At 43.8% G+C, this 21,942-nt stretch overlaps 1 protein-coding gene across 11 annotated transcripts in view; it reads left to right on the top strand.

Moving 5' to 3' along the window:
* The first annotated feature begins 1,508 nt into the window (after nucleotides 1-1,508).
* Nucleotides 1,509-21,942, top strand: part of YPEL2 (yippee like 2) — a 132,095-nt gene continuing 111,661 nt past the window's right edge. For 6 of the 11 annotated variants that reach the window (XR_013348270.1, XR_013348271.1, XR_013348275.1 and 3 more), the window contains exons 1-2: nucleotides 1,509-1,632; nucleotides 21,130-21,442. Coding sequence is in view for 5 of the 11 variants with exons in the window: in XM_077836714.1 (XP_077692840.1) it covers nucleotides 21,326-21,442 (117 nt within the window). In the remaining 6 variants the exon portion in view is untranslated. Of the gene's footprint in view, nucleotides 1,633-9,786; nucleotides 9,940-12,253; nucleotides 12,396-13,512; nucleotides 13,564-19,034; nucleotides 19,136-19,857; nucleotides 20,920-21,129; nucleotides 21,443-21,942 lie in introns of those variants that run through there. The other 5 variants (XM_077836714.1, XM_077836713.1, XM_077836717.1 and 2 more) reach the window with 5 other exon arrangements.

A 21,942-nucleotide genomic window follows, 5' to 3' on the forward strand; every position in this document is an offset into this window, starting at 1 on the left:
ACTAACTCTTCACTAGTCTTACCTGTAATAATACACAGGAAAGTGTCACCCCTTAACTTTCCCAACCTTTAGTACTTTCAGAAAATAAATCTCATAAAATCTTGGGGGAGACCAGGCACCCAGGACTAGGGACTTTCTTCTCCAGCTTGGAAAGAGAAGCACTAGAGTAAAGATGTCCCAAAAATGCAAGCACATTGGATATCAAGAGAGATTTTAATAGAAATTCAGGTGGACTTTTTATAAAAAATTATAATGATCATACATTTAACATTTCACTGACTAGCATTATTTTGCCGTGCAACTGCTACCCCTGTTTTCCTATTTAAGTTGAAAAGCTGGAGGAAACTTTCTAACCACAAGGGAGATTAGCTGGTGGAATAATTTCTCCCAGGGAATTGCTGGATGCCTTATCCCTTGGGTTAGGAGAGTATGACTTTATGGCTAAAATGTTTAGGTATGGGAACATCACTTCCTGGCTCTGCAATAAATGTGCTGTGTGACTTGCATTCTCAGTGCTTCCATTTCCCCATCTATGTAATGGGGATAATTATGTGTACCCATCTTTGGAAAGTGCTTTGCAATTTGTGGATGAAAGTGCCATATAAATGGTAATGGTTATTGTTGCTGTTATAGTATTACTGGTAAAGTCTCTTTTGAGAAGCTCTGATGGAAGGTGCTATAGCAATGCAAAGTATGGTGATTAAAACTAGCCTGAATAATAATCTATTGCATATACTTTAGAGAACAGACTGATGGTGATGCACTGAATCTTCCAGTTTGCGGGGTGGCATAACCCTAGGTGAAAGGAGATTGCTCCATACAGCCTTGGCATCAATCTACCACCCATTTGAAAATTAGACCATAGTGCCAAATAGACATGGACGATTACACAGTACGAAGCTTAGTCCTTGGCAGGTTCTTCATGTCATCTCTACCAGAGGGAGGTCCCCTCTGTCCCTTATGTTCTGTTGTTCCTCTCATGGGCCTACCTTCCCAATGTCCCCGAGGAACCCTGGTACTGAGCCGCCTTCTCTTCTAAACCTGCTGGCAGATCCTTTCTTGTCCCTAGTCCTATAGCTTTGGTTGGGAGGAAGAGGGGCAGTGCGTTATTTCCTTGTCTCAGAGATGATTACCTCTGCTGTCCTTTGGGTGCACTGATGCACCGGGCAAGCAGGTGCCCCTCGCAAGATGACATTGCTGCTCCTCCAGCCCTGTAGCTTTAAGAGAAAACGCCACTGTTTATCTTCCCTCCCAGCTCCCATGCTGGCAGGGCCAGCGTCTTTCCCATTGGCTGTCTGCTCCCCAGCTGTTGTCTGCTCCCTGCAACCTACTACTCCAGGACAGTACAGGGGAGGGGAAATGGGCCTGGCCCTGCTGCTTCATTGGTCTCCCCAAAAAGGGTTGGGCTTAGCCCCAACCAACCGTCTGGATGTTGCTATGTGCTAGCTGGTGAGTATAGGCACAGCCAGATGGCAGTCAGGGCCAGCAGGCTCCACTGAGCCGCTATAAGCAGGAGGGAGCCTGCGGGAAGTGGGAGGGAGCTGCAGAGCTGCCTGGAGAGGAGGATCCTGGTTCTCTCCAGCCGCCCCGCTCCGCCTGTACTGGAGACGGTCGGCTGCTGCGCCGGGGCTGGTGAGTGAGTGGAGGCGCTCGGGGGAGCGCAGGAGGGTTTGCGTCAGAGACACGGGGGAGTAGGAAGGCTGGGGGAGGGGACGGAGGCGGCGCAGGGGCACTGAGGCAGCGAGCTGCTGAGGACGCTCTGAAAATCTGTCACCTAACCACAGGAACCTGCGCAACAAAAAGATCGGCTCCCCGGACGGTCTGTATGGGGGTGTGTCGGGGCAAGGGGCGCTCTCTGCCAGGGGCTGGATCTGTGCCCAGAGGCCGAGGCAGCCTGGGCGTGGGGAGGGAGGGTCGTGACAAACCCAGCTGCTGCGACTGGAGAATGTAGCATTGGGATAGATGCGTTTAGTTCTCTCCCTTCACTTTAATCGGATGCTCTTTGTCCCCTGGAATGAGGGGCTCCAGGTAAAAGCATCTCTGTAGGAGGCTATTGCACTGATTTTCGGGGGATGGTGGTGGAGGAGGGAGACGTCTTGCATCCTTTCAGCATTCATCCCCTCTTCATAATTTGGAGGAGAGGTAGCTCTCTATGTCCTTTTTTCTCAAGGGATCCCAGATTTGGAAACTGCACCTTCCCCATTCTGAGTCACTCTCTCACAAGTGCTCCTACCAAACACCCTGTGCCTGCTGCATTTCACTGTTGGGGTTGATAGCAGGCAATCCAGGCTCTGCAAAGCGGGGACTGTTCCTGGGGGCCATTGGAAGGATTGGGGATGTGAAGACAACAGGTATGAGAGCTTGAAAGGGGCAGAAAGTGCACAAATTAGCTTGCCTTTTAAAAACACGGTTAAGGTGGGGGTGTCTTCACCTTTTCCCTATTCTAATGATTTAATTTTGGGAAAACCCACTTGTCTGAATCTGATGCAGTTACAGGCGTTGCTGTTGTGTATATGCGGAGGTCAGACACTGATGATACATTGATATAAATACTTAGGCAGAGGAGAGTAGTTCTGAATTCAGCTGATGGCTGTAGCAATTGAATGCATAGCAGAAGGCTGAGGAATCTGAAATCCTGAGACTCATTAGAGCTAAGCCTGAAATAGAGAAATGATTTTTTTTGCGGGGGGACGTAAGAGGCAAGATTCCAGGAGCAGACACAGCAGCTCCTCTGGGGAGGGTTCTAGACTAGGGCTATTCACCCTGCGTGGCTGCTAGGACAGCCAAGAGGGTGAGCTGCTGACCAGCTCTAAATGCCATGTGACTGGGTCTATTTACTAACACTGCCAGTGGGCCCCTGGAGACTGGGCCTTTCCCAGCTCAGGCTGGAGGCTGCGGTTCTGTCTGCTTTGGAGGAGATGAAATCACTGCCTTGTTTGTGGTGCAAAGGAGAAATCACAAGGCGGGAGGGGGCGACTGTCATCTCCACACATGCAGTTTTGTGCACAGAGGAAGTAGTTCTCTATGGCTTGCCGCACAATAGCCCTTAAAACCAACCCCCTCAGGTAACTTGGATCAATGGTACAGTCCTTGCAACAGCTGTCAACCCTGTTTAGGTGTGGAGCAGATCCCCCCCCCCCCAAGTGTGTTGATGGGGGGTCCTGGGGCATGATGCATCAGAGCTAGGGCTCCCCTGCTGTGTGGTGCTCTGGACAAGCTTCCGTTTTTGATCCAGCAAGACAGAGCAGTTTGAAATGATAGGAGAAGCTGTGGACCAAGCTGGGCATCCGTAATACAGTACAGGATTGTAACCATTGCATTTATGTTTGTTTGGAGCCACAAAGGATTTCAAATGTTCTGGTTTAAAAGATGGTATTGCAGGACAGAGGTGAGCAAAGCAGATTGGAGCAAAAACCAGAAATCTGCTACTTGTGTTTGCCCTTTGTCCTCAAGTACAGAAAGCATATTTTGTGTTCCCAACCAGTGGAGAGTAGGTAAATGGGGAATGGTGGTGGTAATATCACTAGTCTTCTGCTATTGTGCTCTTTGGTCATCTGGCAGTTTCTCCAAATGGTAGCTTTCTGCCAGTGCATTTTCATGGTTATTGTATATAACATTTATATTGCAGTAATGCCTAGAGGCCTCAAACAGGTTGCAGCCTGACTGTGCTAGACACCCTGAAAACAGTAGATACCAAAGAACTAATGATCTGAAAGAGGCTTCCACTTACAAGGGGCATCCTAATTTCCCCTGCACAGCAGAAGACCCCTATTTACTTGGCGTAGGGTTTTGCTGGGATTGGCAGGGCCAAGATCTCTGATTTCCTTAATATAAGGGCCTAGCAACCAAGATATTTGGAGGTAAGTTCAGAGGAGAGCTAAGGCTCCTTTTCCATTCCCATTGGATTAGCTAAAGCATTCCTGTCCCAACACACAGACCAATAAAGCAGACCTCTAAGTAGTTTGGAAGACCAGACTAAGCTCTGGGGAAACCAGGCATAAAATAAAAGTGAAGTGTTCCACTCCTATCCCTCAATGAAGATGTCTTGGACACTAGAGTGTGATTCTGTACTATTTTTGGTTTATCTGTTAGGGCTCACTTCCAGGGGCTAGACTTCAACTACAGGGTGTCAAAGTCTGAGTAGCAGTGGCAGAATTAGATGTGTAGTTGTATTGCCTCTTGGATCTTTTGGGTCTACAGTTTTGTATCTATTGGGTTTCTCTGTGTGTGTGTGTGTGTGTGTGAGAGAGAGAGGTGGGAATAATGGGGGGACAGGGAACTGAGATGGTGGGTCTCTTATTGACAAAAGCAGCATCACTACCTGTAAACCTACATTGTTTCAAAGGTGTTACATCTCACTGAATAACTGAGTATGTGGTACTAAAAGTGTTTCATAAGTTAATTCGTCACATGGATGAAGACCCTGGCAAGCGTTTTGGAAAGTGGCCTCTTCTGGTTCTCGACAAAGGTTGGGGAAGAAGAAAAAGGCATTCTCCCTTGCTGTCACCCTGGGCACTGCCTTCCATCATACTCATGGATGCTTCTCTATTCACAAAGGAAGCGGTAGAAAATCCATCTGCAATGAAGAGATGGCTGCATTGGACATCAGTCACCATCTAAACCACCCATGTGGCATGGAAGATGAATACCAGGCCTTGGTGACTTGAGCTTAAGCGAGATCTCCATTAGCTGTCAGCAGTGAGGCTCTACAGGCTTTATCTAGGCCAATGAAGTTTTGGCTAGGGTTGAGGGCTCACCCATTGCCCAAAAGCAGTGTCAAGATATTCTTTAAATTATTTTCTTCCTCATTTTGGAGCCCTGCAGATTTGTCCCCTCAGATTTCCCCTTTTTGCCCCCTTATCTTTTTTTCTGAGATCCCACAATCTTAAAGGCTCAGGGTAAAAGTTACCTCTTCCTTCCAAAATCCTCTCTTCTGCCAAGGCTATTCCTTAGCACAGTTGAAGAAACTGGAGCACAAAGATGAGATTCTTCTGGCTCTCTTGTATTCATAAGGCCTTTTCACCTCTTTGGGCCAGAGCCTCAGCTGATGTAAATCAGCATGTCTCCATTGACTTCAGTGGAGCTATGACTTTTTCACCGATTGAGGGTCTGGCGCCTTCTCTGTCTTACTAGTGGAATTAAAACTGTAGTCTGCTCTCCTGGGGTGGGGGATTAGAGGTGTTTCCCTGGTGAACTGCTAGATATGACATCTGGGTCTGAAAACAGCTGATGTCTTGGTCCTAAGTCATGCTTACCATTGCACTCCTCAGCCCCTGCCCTTGTTCATTGTGGAATGAGTGAGTCTGGCAACTTTCTTCTCTTCTCTCTGTGGTGTCTTGCTTGCCTTTGTGTTCCACGCTTGCTGAAGCATGGATCATAGCCCAAGATATCTGCCTCACAATATATCCAGGCTTTTTGCTTTGAGACATCACCCAATGTCAACATCAGTCAGTCTAGTTTGAGAGCTTTTTCACTTGTTGGCGTTATATGTAGACCTCTTCCTGAAACTGGGGGTGACTTCACTTCAGGAAGTTCAAGTGTCACCAGACTGGCTGTGCCACTTACAGCTGCAGGAAATACCATAATTAATAATACTTAGCCCTCCCACATCTTCCACACACCAATCCTGAGGCACTTCGCAAACATTAATTATGTCTTATTGCACTACTGTGATGTAGATAAATAATAATATCCCCATTGACTCATGAATAAACTAGTGCACAGAGCAATTATTTGTCCAAAGCCGTGCTGCACAAGTCACTGGCATATATAGGTGTGGAACCCAGGAGTCCTGGCTTCCAATCTCCTGTCATAACTGGACTACACTCTGTACCAGTGGTGGTCTTTTTATAAAATGTCCAGTTTTGTGATAGCAGCACTTGGAGAGGTAGAGGCAGGTCAGCAAAGCTTCCCAAAAATATGTGCAGTTTTTTGATTCTTTTGTGCTGCAGTATTAATAATTTCTATAGGTCCAGCTATTCCGGTCAAACCAAACACAGATTATTGAAAATACAGAAGCTATGGATGTCTGCCTTTGCCCTTCAAGAAGTTTTGACCAGCTGTATACAATGGGGATAATAATTCTTATGTCAGAGGGGTGTTTGTGAGACTTAATCTATTAATGCTCTTCAGTTAAAGGATTTCGAGAGAAGTGGCAAAGTATACATGCTATTGGGTTTATTATGCTGGTATCCAAACAGTTCTTTAATGTGAACACTCCCTTTGACTTAATGAAAAGTTTTTTTTCTCTCAGCAATCGCCTGAGAGTACAATTTTCGGCAAACATTTTATCTTATTAAAGGTGTAGCTTACAAAACATTAACAGATATGAGATCAGTTCAGTAAGTTTTTAATAAATGTAAGATTGACTAGTTTGTCCTGGTAATCTCCAAACATTCCAATTTAGGAGGCAGATGACTTACTAGGTAGGATAATGCAGTTTCTTGAAGTGCTATAGCAGGGGTCGGCAACCTTTCAGAAGTGGTGTGCCGAGTCTTCATTTATTCACTCTAATTTAAGGTTTCGCATGCCGGTAATACATTTTAACACTTTTAGAAGGTTTCTCTCTATAAGTCTATATTATATAACTAAACTATTGTATGTAAAATAAGCAAGGTATTTAAAATGTTTAAGAAGCATCATTTAAAATTAAATTAAAATGCAGATCTTATCAGTTTAGTGCAGTGGTTCTTAACCTGGGGTGCATGCACCCCCTGGGAATGCGAGATGCCCTTTCTGGGGGTGCGAGACATGCAAGATTTTTTTAGAAGGTAAATCATCAAAAACACAAATTAAGCACAGGCACATGAATACAACTGCTTAGTTTCATCAAACCTATGTATTTATTAACATTATACATTTTTTAACAATTACTGTAATATACAAAGTTTTCAAGTTTTTAAGCTAATTGTAGTGTAATTTTTGATAAGGGCTGCAGAGCACTGGGCCCAGGCCAGGAGCAGAGCCCTGGGCTGGCTGCCAGTACCCCAAGCCAGCAGGAGGGCTGAGCAGGGCTGGAGGCCCGACCCTGGCTGGCAGGGGGCTGGGCAGCTGGAACCCCAGACCAGCAGTGAGGTGAGCAGGGCCGGCGGCTTGTATACCAGGCCGGCTGCAGGCTGAGTGGGGCCAATGGCCGGGACCCTGGCTGGCAAGGGGCCGGCAGCCAGAACCCCGGGTTGACAGTGGCCTGAGCTGGGTGGCATACAGAACCCCAGACCGGCAGTGGCTCAGCCTGCTGTCGGTCTGGGGTTCCGTCTGCCGGCTCTTGCCAGCCAGGGTCCTGGCTGCTGGCCTGGCTCAGCCGTTGCTGGCTTGGGGTTCCATTCACTCAGGCCGGCAGTGGGCTGAGCAGGGCCGGCGGCTGAGACCCCGGCTGGCAAGGGGCCAGCAGCCGGAACTCCAGACTGGCAGCGGATGGAGCGGGGCCGGTGGCCGGGACCCGGGGCCGGCAGCAGGTTGCGTGGCTCAGCCCGCCGCTGGTCTGGGGTTCCGTATGCCGGCTCCTGACAGCCGGGGTCTTGGCCACCGGCCCTGCTCAGCTGACTGCCGGCCTGGGGTTCCGTTCTGGCCTGGGGTTCAATTCACCCAGGCCGGCAGCGGGCTGAGCGGGGCTGGCAGCCGGGACCCTGGCTGGCAGCAGTATGCCAGTAAAAATCGGTTTGCGTGCCACAGGTTGCCGACCCCTGTGCTATAGTAAGCCAACAAAAGTAATTAACATAAGCAAGGCTCTATATCAATGTGCAAATTGCTCTGTTAAAATAAATGCACACTTGAGTGAATGATTTAACAGAGACACTAGTATGAAATAAGGATGCATTCTCACCTCTCCTGTTTGATATTGCCATTAATTCATGATGAGAAAAAGTGTAGATGGATACAAAATGGGCATTGCATGGCTTAACAACAGTACTCCTACAAGATGTAGATTTTGTTGATGTAGCTCTTCTAAGCAACAGGTCAACAAACATGCAAGCAAAGACCAAAAGACTGTCCACCATTGTTTAAAAATAAAGACAGGGTTAATAATTAGTTATGGAAAAAAACTAATCTAATGAGAACTCCAGCAACTCCCAACTCAGGCATTACCTAAGAAGGCAAAGGCACACAAGAGTTGAGTCAATTCACATACCTTGGCAGCAAGATGCGAGCCAGTGGGGATATTCAGAAGGAAATAATCTCAAGAATTGGCAAAGTGGCAGTTCAAACAAGATTTGATCATCAAAAATCTACAATTTAAAGACCAAACTACCAATCTTCAGCTCAAATGTTATTTCTACCGTAATCTCTGGATGTGAAAGCTGGAAATCCACCAAAGGTACAGATGGACATCTAAATGTCTTTGAAAGCAAATGCCTCTGGAAAATACTAGATATTCAGTGGAATGAATTTATAATAAATGCTGAGATTCATCAATGTTTTCAACAACTCCTTATCTCTAAAGTTACCGAGAAAAGAAGATGGAACTATCTGGGACGTGTGTTAAGAATGAAGCCACAATATCTGCCATGGCAGGAAAGCCATTGGGTAGTTGGAGGAACATGCAAAAGGGGATGATCAAAAGAATCCCTCCATCAGGCAATACTTAGAGAGGAAAAACAGGACTGGAAAGAGTGGTCCAGGATAGACCAGGATGGTGGAGCTGCATTTATGCCCTAAACAAAATTTGATGGCATGAGAAGGATTCACATTCAGATAACAGAGTAATGTAAGGAACACAGAAGAAGCATAATAGGGTAAGACCATTTGAAAAGTGAGGATATTTCACTATTAAAAGGGAAAGAGGAACGGGGACTACAAATAGAAAAAAAATTTGTGTCTGCAGCAAATGGTCAGTTGTATTGGATGGGAAGAACTCTTCCTTGGTGTCCTTATTTCAAGTCATAACCTAGATTGTAAGATCATTCAGGGAGGGCCTGTGTCTTTGTTCTCTGTTTTGAATGCCATTTACACCCTATGATGCTACATAACTTTAAATAATAACTTGAGAATGTTACCATGTCCTGATACTGTGACTCCTGTTTAATTACAGGTTTGACTTGTAGTTTACCTGGGATAGGAATATAGCTGAGGGATGAAGAATTGCATCTTATTACTATACCTTTTGAGAGATTGCTTATTATCTCACTTTAGTCTACTGAAGTTTTGTCAAGTTTAGCCAATTAGGGTAAGGGCTAGTATCACGTTACACAAACTGTTCGGTTGTAAGTAAGTGTGTGTGTGTATTAGTTCTTCCTGCAGTTCTTATTTATTTATAGCCCAAGCAGGTTTTGCTGGTAGGAGCAAAAGCAAATGCTGATTTGTTTCAAATCCCTTCTCCCAGCCAGCCATGCACCTTCTCTGCATGTTCAGTTTTCTCTTGTAGTTTGGCAGTCCACACTGTTGTCTGTCTTAACTGGTTATTGAATTCTAGGCTCAGCTGTAATGATACTGACATGAAAAGCAAAGGTGGGTACCCTGCAGCTATAATGCTTGCTCTCCCTGCCATGCGTTAGCAGTAGCACTGACTTCTCTGCATTGCAAGGATGCTGCTGTCTGACAGCTCCTCAAAGACTGAAAAGAAGAGATTTAGCAGTTCATTGGCCTTTTGGTAAAGGGATGGGTCTTGCAATCTTTACTCGCATGAGTAAGGCTGCAGAATCAGGCACCAGGAAGGCAACTAGGTTCTAGGCAGTCCTGTAAGATGACTTCTGTTTTCAATGTCATGTGTCCTTTGTATTGAGCTGAACTTGCGAAAGGGGAATTGAACATAACCAAAGTAACATTTTGTTTTTTGTTTTTTCAATTCAGTGGCCATGTGAAAATCAAACTGGATATTTTTTAAACAGTGCATGAGTTCTAGAATACAGAGAGGCAGGGAAGGATGGGCTTGTGATTAAGGCACTGGACTGGGACATGGGGGTTCAGCTGCTGCTCCTCTCCAGGCTTCCTGTGTGATGGAGGGTAAGTCACTTTCTCTCTCTGTGCCTTAGGTTCCCCATATATAAAATGGGGAATAACACTGTCACCTAAAAATGTTTTGAAGATAAAATAATGTCTGTGAGGCATTCAAGTGCTACATTGATCAGAGGCCATATAAGCACCTAGTTTTTAAAATGAAGATGTTCCGTCAATCAGCAATCAGATTTTGAGGTAACACTGTTAAGTAGGTCAGGCCTAAAACATAGATCTTGTTAAATATCTGTATAAAGTGTGTATATGTATATACACGCGCACACACACATGCATAGTGTGAATAATAAAGTGTACATCCATAGAGAGATAATTAATAATTTACTAAAACAACTATTTCTCATTTTATCAATTGTTATAAAATCCAAAGGTTTGTTACAACCATCTGTAACACCTGCTCAAGGGGTTTTAAAATTTAACCGAAAATTACACCTGCTTCTCATGTCTCTTAACATGCATATAATGTATACTAATTCTTTATAACTACTTACAAATGTTCCCTCAATATAAATTATGAATTGAATTGAAAGGATTTTTTTATGTAGAGAATGCCTAAACCCAACCCAAACATTGTGCTAATGCTTGAGACCTGAAAGTGAAATGGAGTGGAAATTGTCTATAAACAAAAGTGACACTGACTAATCCATTTTAATCTTCCAAGATGGTTGAAATGTAGAAAGTAAAGCAAGTACATAAACTGATGGAAAAATAAATTAAATTTGTATCAATTATTTGTTTTAACAATCTAAGGAGTTAATAACTGAAGTAACAACTATAGCAAGACAATATTTCTAATATGTCAGTATCCCTTTAAATTCCCATCTCAGTTTTTAAATACAACTTCTGAACTGTCTTCACAGAAGTCTCCTCCTTAGAGAGGATCTGAATTGTTGTAGCATGCACCTAGTCTTGTTTTGATGGGAAGACTTGTAATACATCACAGACTGGCATACTTCCCTGTAAAAGATACTTTAAAATATGATTAATATCATTGCAATGACTGATTTGGTATAGATGGCTCTTCAGCAGAACAATAAACTCTGCTGCTTTTCTGGATAAGCTGGCTATGGTATGTGGAGTGTGGCAGGTGCAGCACACTTGGCATTTTGCCTTTCCCTGATTCACTAGTCTTTAATTGTTGCTTTCCAAAGCCTTTTATAGTACCATCTAGTAGTTTCTGAGCAAAGCTAGTGATTGCTGTAAATAATCTTGTGCATTTGTACAGCACCTTTGCTCAGGGGATCTTGAAGAAGTTTACAAATGGGGAGGGTAATATCCCCATTATACAGATGGGAGAACTGAGGCCCAGAGAAGTGAAATGGCTTCGTAAGGTGAATCCAGAGAACTAAAGCGGATGCAGTTTGTCTCACAGCAGAAGAGGGTCTGATGCTTATCTGCTGCATGTTTTGACTTTATCATTTGTGTTGAGGTTGTGACCTTGGAGCTGAGGAGAGAGAAATGAACAGAAGAAAATGCAAACTACCCTTGCTGCCATTCTGTCATGATTTCCATTGTTAGTGTTCCGCTGTCTCTTTGGGCCAGAAGGCCAGGAGTGCCATACGGAGCTTATACGTAAGGAAGTACATGTCCACCTCACAAAGCAGAGATTACTCTGTTTGATTAAGAAACAGTATTGACAGACTGCGTGGAACATCCATCCCATCATCTAGTGTTTAACTGGAATCTTGGTGGAATTAAAGGGTTTGTTGTCTCTGCCTCGATCCTCATTAAACCCCTTTTCTGGATTACCCTGATTGTTCGTGTCCAAATTTGGGTTAATTACACTTGATTTCAGGGCCTCCCACAACTTAGCTCTTATCCTCATCTCTCTGAGCATGAGAGAGGCCATTCTAGTTCTGCCTGACACTACAGAATCTTCTCTCCCCCAGGATTTCTGGTTGCCAGTGCTACATCAATAGGATAGACTATCCGTGCTTGACTGTTTCTAGCAACTGGTCAGACTGAGAAGGGTGGGGGGAAACATCAGCAGATGGTGATATTCTAAGGTTCCACCCAAAAACTATGAGATGCCAGAATTAAACACCATTCGCAGCAGATTGTGCAGATCTTCATAGGAGCATCCCTCCTCTTTCCTGCATTTTTGGATCAGCAGTGAAATAAAAAGGTTGACGTTTAACTGATCATTATTAGAATTCATACTAGGGGCAGTTCACCTCTCTTAGAACTGTTGTGTCAGTCATCTGCAGACTTAGGCAGATACTGCTGTGTCTAGTTTAAATTGGTTTGTATTTTGAAGGTTTTCTTTGCATCCATAAGACTTAAACCTTAATTTTTTTAAATAAAGATTCAGATTCTTGAGCAAAAGATGGCAGCCGTTCATAGAGATGCGGAGATTCAGTCCCATTTTGACCCATGATTCAGGCAGAATCGAAAATTACAACTTTCACAGGAATACCATAAAATGTGACTGTCTGGCATTGTTACAGGTTGGTGTTAAATCAGAAGGGTATAGTATTGCTGTGCATAGGGTGGGTGGTGGTGGCGGCTTACACTAACTAATGTGAAAGAACTTTGAAATAGAAAGTGCCAGATAATTAAGTTTTATTACAAGAATAGCCTTAAAATTGACCAATTACCGCAGCACATTCCCAAAAAGAATACAGATCTAGGTAGGGGCCCATCCTTGACTAAACTGCATGCCTGCAAGAAAAACACCCCACCTGATTTAGATGCTGGAGATAACAAATCTTCTAACTATCCACCCTCAGAATAAAATGAGACCACAATGCTGTACAGTTTCATGTACATCCTCCTTTGTCAATGACAGAACTGTCACTGTACAATCTTTTCCATCACAGGTGGGCACTGGAGAAATATGAATTACAAGCCTCTTGCTCACTGGATTCTCATCATGCTACATGATGGGTGAAATAAACCCAAATATTAGAATCAAGTGGGGGGAAAACACTCAAGTTGTATGCATAGTGCAGACAATTTGATGACTGATAGTCATGTACAAGACACCATCTTTCCAAAACAATCATTTGCTGCCAAATGTTCTTTGAAGTTCTTTATATTACAGTGGTCTTGAGATTGGGACCCTTTGGGTTAGGTGCTGTACATACATATGGTGAGACATGATCCAAGCTCCAAAGAGCATCTGACTAGACAAGATATGAAAAAAATAGTATTTTTATCCCTGTTTACCCAGCCCAGGCAGATCCATGGCCTGATTCTTTGAACCTGGGTACTGAACATCTCTTGTTCCCACTGCCTTTTTTTTTTTTTTTTTGGTTACAGTGCTGGGTACTAAGAGCCTTTGATAATCTGTGTGTTAAGAGACTCGCCCAAGGTCACAAAGAAGGACAATGGCACAACTGGGAATTAAACCTAGATTTTCTGAGTCCCAGACCAGTGCATTCACCAGAAGACATCCTTCCTCTTTTAAGCAGCAGTGCACAAATCAGCACCCAAAATAACTTCCATCCTGTGGCTACCCAACCTAAAGATCTATCCATGACAAGTGAATGAGTGACGTCAAGGAGTTGAATAGAACCATAAGTGAGAGCCTGGTGGCTACAGTCCATGACCTTGATGAAACAAAGAGCTCTTCAAAGTTGGATTCCCTGCACTGGAATTACACCCTGGGAGCAGGTACATCAGTATCCCCTTGATATATTCATGACTGGAGATACCCAAGAAGGGAGTCTCTGGTTTCCAAACAGACAGTTTTTTTTAAATACTCTGTGTCTAAGCGTTCCCTCTCCTATACTGTATTTAACTGATTAGCATTTCTCATCATCTTCATCCTCTCAAAAAAGTTTCCATGCTGTGTTTTCTTTCTGAAAAAGAAATGAAAAAGGCCAGACCCCTTAACTGCAATATGTGTGAGGAAAAACTAGACTTACTTATGTTTTCAGCCATTGTGTGTGGACTGCTGCAGGCAGCAGCATTATCTGGCATGCATCTATAAGGATGCCAGTGCTTGGGATGGACTAAATGTTGCTTATTTTCCTGTCCCAACCATGACTGTATTTCCTTCATGGTGAGCACCCTCATGAGAAAAGCTGCCGGGGGGTCTGGGTGTGTGCGTGGAGGCGTGAGTGAATACTTGCCCAAGAAGCTCTTGGATAAACATCAAAGTCTGCTCAGCAAAACACCTGTCATGTTTTAGTTCCTATAGAGAAGATGTCATTAACCGATTATTCTTGGAATATTATACAATATGCCCTTAAAAAAGGGACACATGCCTGTAAAACACACACACACACACACACACACACACACACACGCAACCCCCCCCCCCCATGTTCTAGCAATTATCTCATTGATGGTTAGCTGTGAGAAAGGGGTGCTGCAGGATTACACTCCAGGACACCGCCCGCCCTAGTTTTTTTTAAACATGTTTTTTCCCTGATTATTTAAATGCCAGGCTCAAATTCCAGCTCCACTAACTTCAATAGGCCTATCCTAGCAATGAATTTGGCTCGAAGTGTTGACTTATTGGAAGGATGTAGACTCCTGTTGCTATGGTCTCAGTCTGGTAGAGTGGACAGTGAGTTGGCTGGTGGTGACCATCGTGTGTGCACCTCTCTGCCCGTATTTGTGCTTTTATTGTTAAAATAATAAAGGCTTTTTCTTACAAAAAAGTGTTAATGTAATGGAGATCAGCCAATAGCAGAGAGAGCAAATGCCACCAGCACAGAAGATGGGTAATGCTAGATTGTGTGGCTACCAGCGTGGCCTAGGATCATAACTTTGTTGTTGTCCTGTATTTGACTGAGTGAGATTACCATGATGCACTGTTAACTATATTTGACTCATTACCACCCAGCTGTGCTTGTGTCTACTGCAGAAGAAAAGAATGTGAACCATTGGTGATGGTGGGAGTGGTATATTGAGAACATAATCTACCATTCCACACATTTTTGAGGTGACATTTTAGCAGGACTTAGAGTATTTATATGTTGCAAAGAAAAACCTGCAGTACTGAGTCTCAAGAGCTCGGCCCGTTGACTTGGGCTCACGGGGTTTGGGCTGTGGGGCTAGGTATAGCGGTGTAGATAGTCCAACTCTGGTTGGAGCCCAGTCTGCAAGACCCTCCACTCCCTCACTAGATTTCAGAGCCCAGGCTCCAGCCTGAATGGAACATATACACTGATATTTTTAGCCTCACAAACCCAAAATCAATTGAGCTGGGGTCTGAGATGCAGCAGCAGGCGTTTTTATTTGCAGTGTAGATGTATCCTCAGGCTCCTAGAACTTTGTGACAGTGCTCTCCTGGGCTGAAAAGACACAGACTCTGTTGGTTGCACTCCCCTCCATTGTAATGATGATAGCACAGGGCCATAGCTTGGTAGCAGTGTTGTATTCTGAGCCTGTGTGTGTGTGTGTGTAAAAATAAATAACATAAAATATACATTTAAAGTTAGCCACACTTACTGGCATATTCAGGGTCGACTGAGGCTTTTTAAAGCCATTTTACAATCCTTGCAGATGACCAGGATCTTTGCTCACAAATAGTAAACTTTCTCTTTTATATTCAGCAGAGATAGTGATCTAGTCATGAGAGCATAAGTGGAACCAGGAATTTCTGCCCCTTGCTCAGATATAATCTCACTTAAACTTTTTGTTCCTATTTCCCCATCTGTGAAATGGAGACTGTACTTACCCACCTCAGGCATGTTGTGAAAGCTGATAAGTTATAAACATTAACATGCTTTGACAGTGGAAAGGGCTGTATAAGTGAGAAGTATTTTTATTCCTTTCCCTCCCCAATTAGACTAACTCCATTTCAGTGTCTCCTCCTCTCATAGGTTTTAGCTGCTGATAGCACCCCTAGCTGGTCAACAATGGCACTGTTGGCGCGCCCTGCCTCAGTTTCCTTACCTGAGGTGGGTCCCCTCAGCTCTCCACATACTGGTCTATGCTGGAGATGTGGTTTAGCCTTCTGGCCAATTGATTAAAAAAACAAAACAAAACATAATCCCTTCTGGAGTAGCAGAAGTCAAAGCTCTTGTTTTGTTTTTTGTTCTGCCTGGGGGCTTCTCTTCAGCCCACTCTCTGGGTCTTGTTCCCAGGGCCTCTTTCTGGGATAGAGCGCTTAGCTCCCAGGCTGGTTCTCCTAGAGTACCATCCTCGGGGCCTTCCCTGGGAACCTACCTGCTCCCCATGGCTCCGTTCTCCAAACTGAGCTTTCTCAGCCCTCTTGTAAAGCCCAGGTATACATTAACTATCACCTGACCCTCTTTAATCCAGCCCCTCTCAGGGTAAGAAGCAACTAATTAATTATGGCATAGGTGTGTCTGGGCCAATCTTCCCCTTAAAGGTGCCTGTGATACCTCCCCATTCTAATTGTGGTTCCTATGTGCCATTGCTCAATGACCCTGGGTAGGAAGAGTAAGCAACTAACAGAGGAGATCGTCGTGACTGTTTCCTCTAGATTTTGTCTAGACATCGTTTATGCATCCCTTTTGGTTGAGACACTCCACTGGCTGCTTTTTTTCTGACTAATGGTGCAGTACAGAGCCAGTGCTGCTGTCTTAGGGGTCAGTCAGAAATGAGATCTGAATTGGCTTTATGGTATGGGAGGGAGGGAGAGGGACAAAACAGCCTATTAGTATATTCTCCACCATTCCTGCAGAAGGGAAGTAAGAGATAAAGTTACACTGTCTCTTTTACATACATGATTTTAAAAGCAATCAGGATGAGAAGCCAGACGGCTGCTGTATAAACCTTGGAAATAAGGTAAAGCACTTGCCAGTCTTTTACTCTGTCGCTTTCCTCCAGCTGGTCTTTTTACTAATGTTTCTTTCTGACAGGGTTTGGTTCTTTGCCTTGGAATCCAACTGCATTTGGCCCAAGTAAGAGCACATTTCGTCTCCTACTTTCTTGCTCTTGGATGGCAAAGTGCATGGCTCACGCATTCTGGGCTCCAAGATCTGTTAGTTAGGATTTAGTATCAAATACTGAATCAGAAGTTTGGAATTTTGGGGTGGTTCTGTTGTCTTATGACCATCAATGCTGGTGCTCAGTTAATTCAGGACAGTTGGGAACTTGTTGCACTTGCCTGCATCAAAGGAATAGGGAGCAAAGAACAGATTTCCCTATATGTTTACCTGTCTTGCTCCTGTCATCATGTAATCTTAATCCTGAATTCAGGTCTGAGCATATAACCCCCTAAGCACTTTTTACCATAGAGGGAAACCAGTGCTCTCTAATCCAACAGAGCTGACTCTGCTTATAGCACTGAGAAAGCCCGCTGAGAAAGCACTGAGGAAGTAGATAGTTTGCAGAGTCACTATCGCTAGAGCCCTGTGCAGATACAAAATGTGGATCCACATCCATCCATGATCCGCAAACATGCCCCATGGATATGATGTGGATGCCCTGCAGATATAATGTAGATATCCATGGATTTGCAGGGCTCTAGCTATCGCCTGATCCCACTCCCAATGTAGCCAAAGGAAAGATTCCCATTGAATTCAGTGAGAGCTGGATTAGATCTTATGGGATATCAAAGCTGCGTCTCTGGGTTAGAACAATTCTCACCAGGTTCCCTTTATTTTTAATGTGAAAGGACTAATCTGATTAGTCCGCTTTTGCTGAGTAGTATGATGATGATAGATCTGCCTCATCGGCAGTTTTCAGAGTGAATAAGAATCCTGTCACGCCTGCACTCACTCAGGGCCGCTCTGTGTGAGAGGCCTGGCAGGGAAGAGAAAAAATGTTTCAGGGAGCATAAGAGGAAGTGACACTATCCAAAGAGACCACATTTCTGGTTAATTTTCTAACTGATTTCTTGTCAATAAATATCTACCTCTGGGCACTCCCCAATACTATAAAATTATCATTCTTGGGCCCTGCCATGTGTTGCATTTAGCATACATTGGTGAGCTTCTTAGAACTTTCCTTGCATAGTTATTAGATGCAGGTGGTATTTATTTACTATAAGGGTTGCAAGTAAAATGCTTTGCTTTTAGGTGTTGGCAATGGCAGGGAAGATATGGTGGATACATTTTCAGACAAGCCTAAGTGACTTAGGTACTTAAGGTCTGTTTTCAGCAGTTACTTAGGAGCCTAAGTACTTTGAAAATAGATGTCTAAATCGTGTAGGCACTTCTGCAGATTTTACCCATTGTCCTGAATGTTGGCCCAGGCAGGGCTCTCTAGCAATCAGTGGTTATGGTGATTGGGTTTGTGGGTTGTAAACATTTAACTGGCTTCTCCGTTCCCCCTCTAAGGGAATTGCCCCATTGCATTGACCTGCTTTAACTTTTATTATCAGCAGTAAGCAGAGCTATAGGGAGCGTAAGGGACCTCCCACGCTGGATGCCCCCCTCTGTTTTATATTATTCCTACTGAAGCCTCTACCTCTGCTTTCTGAATAGCTTCATGATTTCTCTACGTGCTGTTCAGACAATTCAGCATTTTTGCAAGTGTGAGAGAAAGATGCAGTTGCCTAGAATAGTCCAGATCCAGCAACTCTCTATCCCTCTCACCCCTGCCATGTTTTTGGTCATTGATGTAGTACAGCACATCCATTTGAGCAGGAGCAAAACTGGCTTAGTATACGGCAGTACTGAGCCATTTTAAATAAATAAATCCAGCCTAGGTCACCAAGCTGACCTGGAAGATAATCACTTATCCTTCAGGCAAGTTACTATTGCCAGTGTAGAGACCATCTCTTGTGCTGCTTTGTTTGGTTCACTCAGGAATTTCCATTATAAATCAGCTTATTGTGAGAAATAAATAAATAAACCTTGCTGTATTTGTCTGACCCATAAAGTGCAAATTCAGGAACAGAACAACAAAATCACATGTTTTATGAAAAGGAAAAATCCTCTTGGGAGGAGCAGTCCGAGTCCACAATTAATTTCTAGAACACACACGTCTCTTTGGGGTGGAGGTGGGGGGACATGGAGAGGGCTGCTCCCTTCAGATGGTGGAAAGAACATAGGGCATGAAGATACAAAGAAACCATTTTTATATACTGTATAACATATTGATGTAGGAGTTGCTGAACGATCTTGTGCTCTGAACTGGTTACATTAAATAGATTGGATAGTAAAAAGTGTTTTCACAGTGATTGGTGACATGCCTAACAATTCCCCTTTCACCTAGGCGTAGCCACTACTTGATGTTATGGGGCAAGGCACTAGAATGGTATCTTGCACTTATAGTGCTTATAGTGGCTTCTCTCTTTGGAACTTACAATATGTACAAGGTAGGTACATTTTGTTAATTCTCCATTTATACATGGGGAAACTGGGGTAGGAAGAGAAGAAAGATGATCGAGTGCATAGAGCACTTGCCTGGGACTTGGGAAACTTAGGTTTAATTCCGCACTCTCCCACAGGCTTCTGTGTGACTTTAAGCAAGTCATTTGCTCTCTTGGTGTCTCAGTACCCCATCTATAAAACATGTATAATAGCACTTCCATGCCTCAGAGAGGTGTTAAACACATAAGAACGGCCATACTGGGTCAGACCAAAGGTCAGTTTGGCCCAGTATCCTGTCTTCCGACAGTGGTTGATACCAGATGCCCCAGAGGAAATGAACAGAACAGATAATCATCAAGTGATCCATCCCCCCGTCGCCCATTTCCCAGCTTCTGGCAAACAGAGGCTAGGGACACCATTCCTGTTCATCCTGGCTAATAGCCATTGATAGATCTATCCTCCATGAATTTATCTATTTCTTTTTTGAACCCTGTTATAGTCTTGGCCTTCACAACATCCTCTGGCAAGGAGTTCCACATGGTGTCTGTGCATTGTGTGATAAAATACTTCCTTTTGTTTGTTTTAAACCTGCTGACTATTAATTTCATTTGGTGATCCCCTAGTTCTTGTGTTATGAGAAGGAGTAAATAACACTTCCTTATTTACTTTCTCCACAGCAGTCATGATTTAATAGACCTCTATCATATCCTCCCTTAGTTGTCTCTTTTCCAAGCTGAAAAGTCCCAGTCTTATTAATCTCTCCTCATATGGCAGCCGTTCCATACTCCTAATAATTTTTATTGCCCTTTTCTGAATCTTTTCCAATTCCAATATCTTTTTTTCTTTTTTCTTTTTTTTTTTTTTTTGAGATGGGGTGATCACATCTGCACGCAGTATTCAAGATGTGGGTGTACCATGGATTTATATAGAGGCAATATGGTATTTTCTGTCATCTTATCTATCCCTTTGTTAATGATTCCTAACATTCTGTTCAAATTTTTGGGTGCCACTGCACATTGAGTGGATGTTTTCAGAGAACTATTCACAATGACTCCAAGATCTTTCTTGAGTGGTAACAGTTAATTTAGACCCCATCGTTTTATATGTATAGTTGGGATTATGTTTTCCGATATGCATTACTTTGCATTTATCAACATTGGATTTCATTTGCCATTTTGTTGCCCAGTCACCCCGTTTCAAGAGATCCTTTTGTAGCTCTTCGCAGTCTGCCTGGGACTCAACCATCTTGAGTAATTTTGTATCATCAGCAAATTTTGCCACCTCACTGTTTAACCCTTTTTCCAGATCGTTTATAAATATGTTGAATAGGACTGGTCCCAGTACAGACTCCTGGGGGACACCACTATTTACCGTTCTCCATTCTGAACACTGGCCATTTATTCCTACCCTTTGTTTCCTATCTTTTAATCAGTTACCAATCCATGAGAGGACCTTCCCTTTTATCCCACGATTGCTTGCTTTGCTTAAGAGACTTTGGTGATGGGTCTTATCAAAGGCTTTCTGAAAATCTAAGTACACTCTATCCACTGGGTCCCCCTTGTCCATATGCTTGTTGACCCCCTCAAAGAATTCTAGTAGATTGGTGAGGCAAGATTTCCCTTTACAAAAAACATGTTGACTCTTCCCCAACAAATTATGTTCATCAATGTGTCTGACTTCACTACATTAGACCGTGAGCTGCTCAGATACTGTGGTAAAGGGGACCAGATAAGTACCTCACATAGGAATAAATGCAGAGAGAAGCGAGTTGACCAAGATCTGACAACAGGTCAGTGGCCAGGAATAGAACTGAGTCCCTCTTACTGTATCCTTCTTCTAACTCCTCCATGGACCCTATGCTCTAACAATAGACGATTATCCGAACTCTACCATTGTTGGAAGTCCTCATCCCTGGTAGTGTATGCGTGTCAAATCTGTTTGTCTGGTGTGAATTTGAAGCTATTAGCTATATTATTTATTCTTTTGTTTCTAAATTTAGGTCCCTGTGAATCCACCCTTTGCCTCTACCAGAATCTCTTCCTCTGAAGCCATCACCAGTGTGTGGAGCCTGCCGCACACCCATCACCTACCAAACCACGGCCTTTACCTGTGTCTTCCGTTGTTTCCCGTGTGACCCTTCTTGTGGGAGCGCCTCCTGGGCTACTCCAGAGTTCACGCAGCATTCAGTGGCTCCAATGGTGAAGATGACGAGGTCCAAGACTTTCCAGGCATATCTGCCTTCATGCCACAGAACCTATAGCTGCATTCACTGCAGGGCTCATCTTGCCAATCATGATGAACTCATTTCCAAGGTACGTGCAAGAACCTCACCCTGCAGATAGTCAGGTTGAATCTCCCCAGGGAGGAGACATCCCTAATGTAATCTGAGATGTGTACTAGGATTGCAGCCTGATTAAACTCCTTTCTCGTTGTTTGTGGAGATGTCTGGATTATTGGCATTGCAATTTGGGCTTTGAAAATGGATATCACTCTGATGGCTCTTGCAACTTGATCAGTCTTTTTGTTTTCATTTGATCAATAAACTAGCTTCAGGGCGCAGGTTCGTAAACTCTAGCCTGTGGAGCACTTGCTGGTGATCTGTGGAGAGCTCATATCTCATCCCGTGACACTGGCTCTCTTCCCCTTTGTTTCTTGTTGCAAAACTGGATTAATAGATGGCTAGAAATATATCAAAACTCTTACTGATATTGCTTTTCCCTGTAAGCACTTGCTAAAGTAGCCACAGGGATGTTGTGAATTGACAGGGAGGTATCCACAAGACACTCTATTAAAATGTGGTCCACACCGTGGA

This window comes from Eretmochelys imbricata, chromosome 17, assembly GCF_965152235.1.
Source record: "Eretmochelys imbricata isolate rEreImb1 chromosome 17, rEreImb1.hap1, whole genome shotgun sequence".
Lineage (NCBI taxonomy): Eukaryota > Metazoa > Chordata > Testudines > Cheloniidae > Eretmochelys > Eretmochelys imbricata.